The sequence below is a fragment of the Equus przewalskii genome, chromosome 19, assembly GCF_037783145.1.
Source record: "Equus przewalskii isolate Varuska chromosome 19, EquPr2, whole genome shotgun sequence".
NCBI lineage: Eukaryota > Metazoa > Chordata > Mammalia > Perissodactyla > Equidae > Equus > Equus przewalskii.
The window spans coordinates 28,779,697-28,785,894 of record NC_091849.1 but is presented as its reverse complement, the minus strand read 5'-3'; the positions used below and the strand labels follow the sequence as shown (position 1 = coordinate 28,785,894).

Below are 6,198 nucleotides of genomic sequence, written 5' to 3'. Positions count from 1 at the left end.
ATGAATTAGACATTTATATAGTTACATAAAACTGTTAAATTCTAAAAATTTTTTAACTAATTTTTTTATATCATGATAATTTGTGTGTTTATCTAATAAGGTGGTTGGTGATATTAAGTTCATCACAGTTTTTGAGTATCCTTTGTCTTCTTTACTTTTACCAGTATAGCTATGGAGTTATTAAAAAGTTGTAATAAAACTGATGCTGCAACGTGTTATTACTGGTGTTTAATGACAGCATGACCGATCCTGGTACTAGGGCCTATTTGGTCTCATGGTCCTCAGAATTTGACAGAAGATAGTAAAGATCTAGAGAACAACCTTCAAAAAATAATTTTATTGATTGTACCCTCATTATCCAAGTCCAATTTTTCTTGGATGTAAAAATACAAATGTATACGCTTGTTTGGAGGTAGGATGGGAGAAGCTGTGCCCCAGCAAATTTTCAAAAATCAAGTTCTCATATTTAGACCATGAATGAAAAATGGTAGGATGGTATTCCATAGGTTGACAAATGGAAGGCTTGTATGCTATCACTATCATCTCATTTTCCATGGTTGAACTTGGTCAATGATTTCTGAATTAGGGAATATCTTCGCTTAATTTATCCATACAGTACTACTAGGAAATCCATACCAATAGATCAGAACTGGCATGCAGAATGAGACCTACTTCCCATCTTAGGCTGTTAAAAGAGCTTTGACTATGGCCTCAGATCTAACCAGCTTGGAATCCTCACATTGGCACTGACTAGCTATGTGACTTTGGGCAACTTATTTACTGCTCTGAACTGATCAGGTCACAAAATAGTAGAGGAAATACCTTCAAGAGCTGTAGCCAGTGGTGGGCTGCTAAATGTTTTACAACCGGTGCTTCAGGAAAAAAATATGTATATACACACACACAATTATACACACATACACATATGCACACAAGTTTGTTACACATTTCACTGATAGAATGTCTAACATACAATTTACAAATAATAATAAAGAAAATTAAACTTTTATTGTCAATTCCATATAGCCAATTGATGCTCACAGAATGTTTATGTTTATTTTTGACAAATATTTGAATTTACAGCCAAGCTATGGCTAAAATTCAGCCACTATTTGATCAAATTTGGCTGTAAGTCCTTGAATACTATCTGATTCAACAAAGAAGTCTCTCACATTGTTGATGGATGCCATTAATGGTTGATATTTTTGCCTAAGTTAATAAGTAAGATAAAAATGAATCAATAAAGATATATGTCTGTGACATAAATGACAATTTTCCTAAAGTAGATAACAGTTTTTCAATACTAGAAGAAAGTTTCCTCCTCACAATATAATGACTAAAAGCACAACACACTTTTAAGTTTAATTTACATCATTAACATTTTTCTATCACTTTCTTAAGCCTAGACAATCAACAAAATCATGAATCAAACTCTAATTTGTAACATTTGCCAATTTCTGTGGCATAAATGCTTTCACAACAACCAACTGCAAGCTATCAACATGATTCCCTGAACATGAATTTGGGAAGACATGAGCTGTAGCACACCATTTCATGGCATCTCCATCATACAGATACAATAAAATTAATAATCTCAAAAGCACAGATAATAGAAAGGTGTAAAATGATTAGAGAGTAACAATTTGGGTATTTTCTACCACTGTCTTTGATAGAATTAATTCAATTATAAGTTTATGTAACTTCATTTTTAATAATGGCTGTATTTAACAACTGGCTTACAAAATTCCTGAAAATTAACTATGGGATCTTATGAGCCACTAAGAGCTAGCTCAAGTGCACCTTGGCTGTAGCAATTTATAAGGGCATACAGCATAGAATAAACTTCACACAGTAAATGATACATGGAATATTAGTTTGTTCTCCTGGCACAAAATAGTTCTTTTGTCTTATTAGGGTTTTCAACGGCCAAAGTTTAATTATATCACCTGAATATCCAAGTCTCAGAACCTTGAACTGTAGGATCTATTTGTTATGATTAACTGTAAATTTCCTCTATATTTTATGGAAATGCCCCCAAAATATAATATCAACCTCTGATATCACTATGTCTTTTTCCACTCTCTTCTTCCTCCGTAATATACAAAATGTGACTAACTAATTCTACCTGCAATCTACAAATGTCAGCCTCCAAAAGTGCACAGGGCAGCATAGTTGATTGACCCACCAATGAAGACTGTGTCTAATAAGGGTCCAAATTACTGCAGCCCCAGGAAGACAAAGCAGTTGGGCCTTTCCTTCTTCTCATCAGAACTTATGGTGCATGTGGCCTTTTGTGGCTTCCTTTAAAATTCAACACTGCCTATAGTCTTCATTTTAAGAGATTTTACCTACAGATGAAAGGCTGAATGTGTTTATATTTATGCTGCCTAAGGCACAGAGTTTATTTGTTGTGGCATTGTGCATTTTTACAAACATATCTAATGTTTTTGTTGATAAATAATTTTACAGTTTCATCTGTGACACCTTTATTTTCTTGTTTTGTAGACTATTTCCGGAGCAGTACATGATTACAGAAATCTATACTTCTTTATTCCCAATTTCAGAAGGAAAACCAGAGCGATATTATGGAAGGAGAAAACCAAACGGCTCTGTTTGAGTTTATCATCTTAGGATTCTCCAACTTAAATGAGTTGCAATTTTTACTTTTCACCATCTTCTTGGTAACTTATATCTGTACCTTAGGTGGGAATATCTTCATAATTTTGGTGACCATGACTGATCCACGCCTACACACTCCCATGTATTTTTTTCTGGAAAATTTAGCTTTTCTTGACATCTGCTACACCACTACCAATGTTCCCCAGATGATGGCGCATCTTCTATCAGAGAAAAAAAGCATTTCTTATTTGGGTTGCATGGCACAACTTTTTGCATTTATTTTTTTTGTTGGGTCAGAGTCCTTGCTCTTGGCAGCTATGGCATATGACCGTTATATTGCAATCTGTAAGCCTTTAAGGTATTCAGTTATTATGAACAAGGCTCTATATGGCCAGTTAGCAGCCTCATGCTGGACTGGTGGTTTCCTCAATTCAGTTGTGCACACAACATTGACATTCCACCTGCCCTTCTGTGGTAATAATCGGATCAATTACTTCTTCTGTGACATACCTCCTTTATTGATCTTGTCTTGTGGGGACACTTCTGTCAATGAGTTGGCATTACTATCCATTGGAGTCTTCATTGGTTGGACTCCTTTTTTGTGTACCATACTTTCCTATCTTTATATCATTTCTACCATTTTAAGGATCAGTTCTGCAGAGGGGAGGCAAAAAGCCTTTTCTACCTGTGCCTCCCACCTGATCATTGTTCTTCTCTATTACGGTAGTTCCATCTTCACATATGTACGGCCCATCTCAACATATGCATTGGAGAAAGACAGGCTGATCTCAGTATTGTATAGTGTTGTCACCCCCATGCTAAATCCTATCATCTACTCTTTGAGGAATAAGGATATTAAACAGGCTGTGAAAGTTATGGGGAGAAAGTGGCAGGCTTCAAGTTCCCTCTCTTTTGATGTATAATCTTTTCTCTTCTGAGAAAATGATATAATACAAAACTGTCTATCTTACTTATAGTAACAGATTTTTGCCAATTATTCTCAAGCAAAATTAAAAGTAAATTGCAAATTTTCATATGCAATAAAGATGGGCTAGTTGCTTTGTACCAACATTCCTGCTAAACAAGTCTATATGAAATATTCTTTAAATGTTTCATAGATATCAGTGAACTAAAAAGGCAACAAGGAATCACAAAACCAAGACTGAGTAGAAGTTGAGAATACAAAGATGCAAAATTAGCATTTGAGACCCTTTCATGTGAGGCCTTCTGCTAATCTTGAAGAAATGTTTAAGGTTCTAAACGACATTTTGACATCCTTGTAAGATTAGGGGGCTAACGGTTAAATCTTGAGCTAGCCAAGGAAAGGGCATCCCTAATAACTGGCACTGTGCTTAGTGATGGGAATCTGAAGGGCTGCACATCCGTTATAAGAATGACCAGAAGCAAACCAGTCTTCACATGGATTATAACCAGGATTTGAATCATGCAGATGACACAAAAAATCTGACACCTAAGGTTGGATTAAAGTGCTGTCAGATTATGAGTGTCCTGACAACCTGGAAGAAGCAAATGAAAATCTTCTCTGGAGGAAAGTAAGATTATCAAAATGCCCACCAAAAAATATCAAAGATAAGGAAACACACAAGTACATAAAAAAAAGTGAAAACGATCAGTACAAATAATAGACAAAAGAAACATAACCACAGTTATTTCTACTTATTGAACTACCAGAAACAGACTATAAGACAAATACATTTACAATATCCATGAGATCATTTCCAGAATTAAAAAATTTAGCAGGAGGGCAAGCCTCATGGCCTAGTGGTTAAGTTTGTCATGTTCCACTTCAGTGGCCCAGGATCAGTTCCTGGGCACATACCTATACCACTTGTCTGTGCCCATCCTGTGGCTACCCACATATAAAGTAGAGGAAGGTTGGCACAGATATTAGCTCAGGGTGAATCTTCCTCAGCAAAAAACATTTTAAAAAAAGATTTACCAGGGAATTAGACACCATTACAAATGGAATTTAAGGTCTGGAAAACAAACATACGTATAAGAAAATCAACAAGATACAACTAGAAATTCCAGAATGGAAAATTATAACAACTCAAATTAGGAACTGAGTGGATAGAGTGGATAGATTTAACAGCAGATTAGACATGGTTGAAGAGAAAATTAGGAAACTGGATATTATCAAGAACAAAGCTCAAAGAACAAACAATATGCTGTAGTAGGCAGTAATTATAGAGAATACTGTGAAATCTAACTTAAATACAATAGTAGCTCCAGAAGTAGAAAAAATAGGTCTTAAGCAATATTTGAAAACATAGTGGTTAAAAATAGCCAAAACTTGAAAATATGAATCCATTATTCAAAAACCCAAGTAATCCCAGGCATGGCAAATAAAAAATTTCATACACAGACATATTGAAATTGGAGAAAACCATGGAAAGAGAAAATTTTAAAACAAGGGAAAAACAAAAACCTCCAAAAAGTAAGACTGAAAATGGTAAGACTGGTAAGACTGAAAATGATTTTTTTCAACAGTAACAACAGAATCAAATCCTTAAGAAAGGAAAATAATATCTTCAATGTGTGAAAAATAGATAACTAGAAGCCTAGAATTGTGTACCCAACAAAATGTTCCTTAAGAATGAAAGTGAAATAAAGACAATTGCAGATAAACGAAAATTCATATGTTTTACCACCAGGTGCCACTCAGTAAATTATTAAAAGACAAAATGAAAATTATCACAGATGAAAGGTTTCTAGGAAGGAATGAAGCGAATTGACAATTATGAATATATGGGTAAATCTAAACGAATATGTACAGCATAAAATAATAATAAAGGTAGTATGCTGTGAAGGTAAAATATTTGTAGAATTAATATCCATTAGAGCAATAGTCTGTAAATTGGGAGAAATTAAATCGAATTAGAGGGTGTCCTAAAATGCTTACATTGGAAGTGGATAAAATATCAACAATTGACTTTTATTAATTGAGGATGCAATTTCTTATTTCAAGCATAGCCACCAATGACTAATTAAAGAATGTCTAATTCAAAATTAATAAAGATAAAAAAGAAATAATAAATAATCCAAAGTCAATAAAAAGAAATAGAGAAAAGAACATAGGAAAATAGAAAACACAAAATAATATGATAAATTTAAACCCAAAAATATCAGTTTTCACTTTAAACTTGAATGGATTACATGTTTCAGTTAAAAGGCCAAAGTGTCACACTGGTAGGAAAAAACAATAACTATATGCTGTTTACAAGAGCTACATTATCTAAAACATAAAGGTATTGAAAGATTAAATATAAAAGAATACAAGAGTTATAGCATGCAAATACTAACCAAAGAGAAACCTGCATATCTATATTTATAGTAGAACACGATTTTTAGGATGAATGGTTTTACCAGAGTATGACGATTGATTTTACGTGTCAATTTTACTGGGCCATGGGGTTCCCAGATAGTGAAACATTATTCTAAACGTTTCTCTGAGGGCGTTTCTGTACGAGATTAACATTTAAATTGGTAGACTGAGTAAAGCAGATTGACCTCCATATGTGAGGTCATTGAGTAGGCCTTATCCAATCACCTGAATAG

General features: G+C 34.0%; 1 protein-coding gene across 1 annotated transcript; it reads left to right on the top strand.

The window, feature by feature from the left end:
• The first annotated feature begins 2,585 nt into the window (after window positions 1-2,585).
• LOC139077164 (olfactory receptor 5V1-like) lies at window positions 2,586-3,542 on the top strand. The gene has a single exon (XM_070583878.1). The coding sequence runs from the start codon at window positions 2,586-2,588 to the stop codon at window positions 3,540-3,542; it is 957 nt and encodes a 318-aa protein (XP_070439979.1).
• The last annotated feature ends 2,656 nt before the right edge of the window (window positions 3,543-6,198 follow it).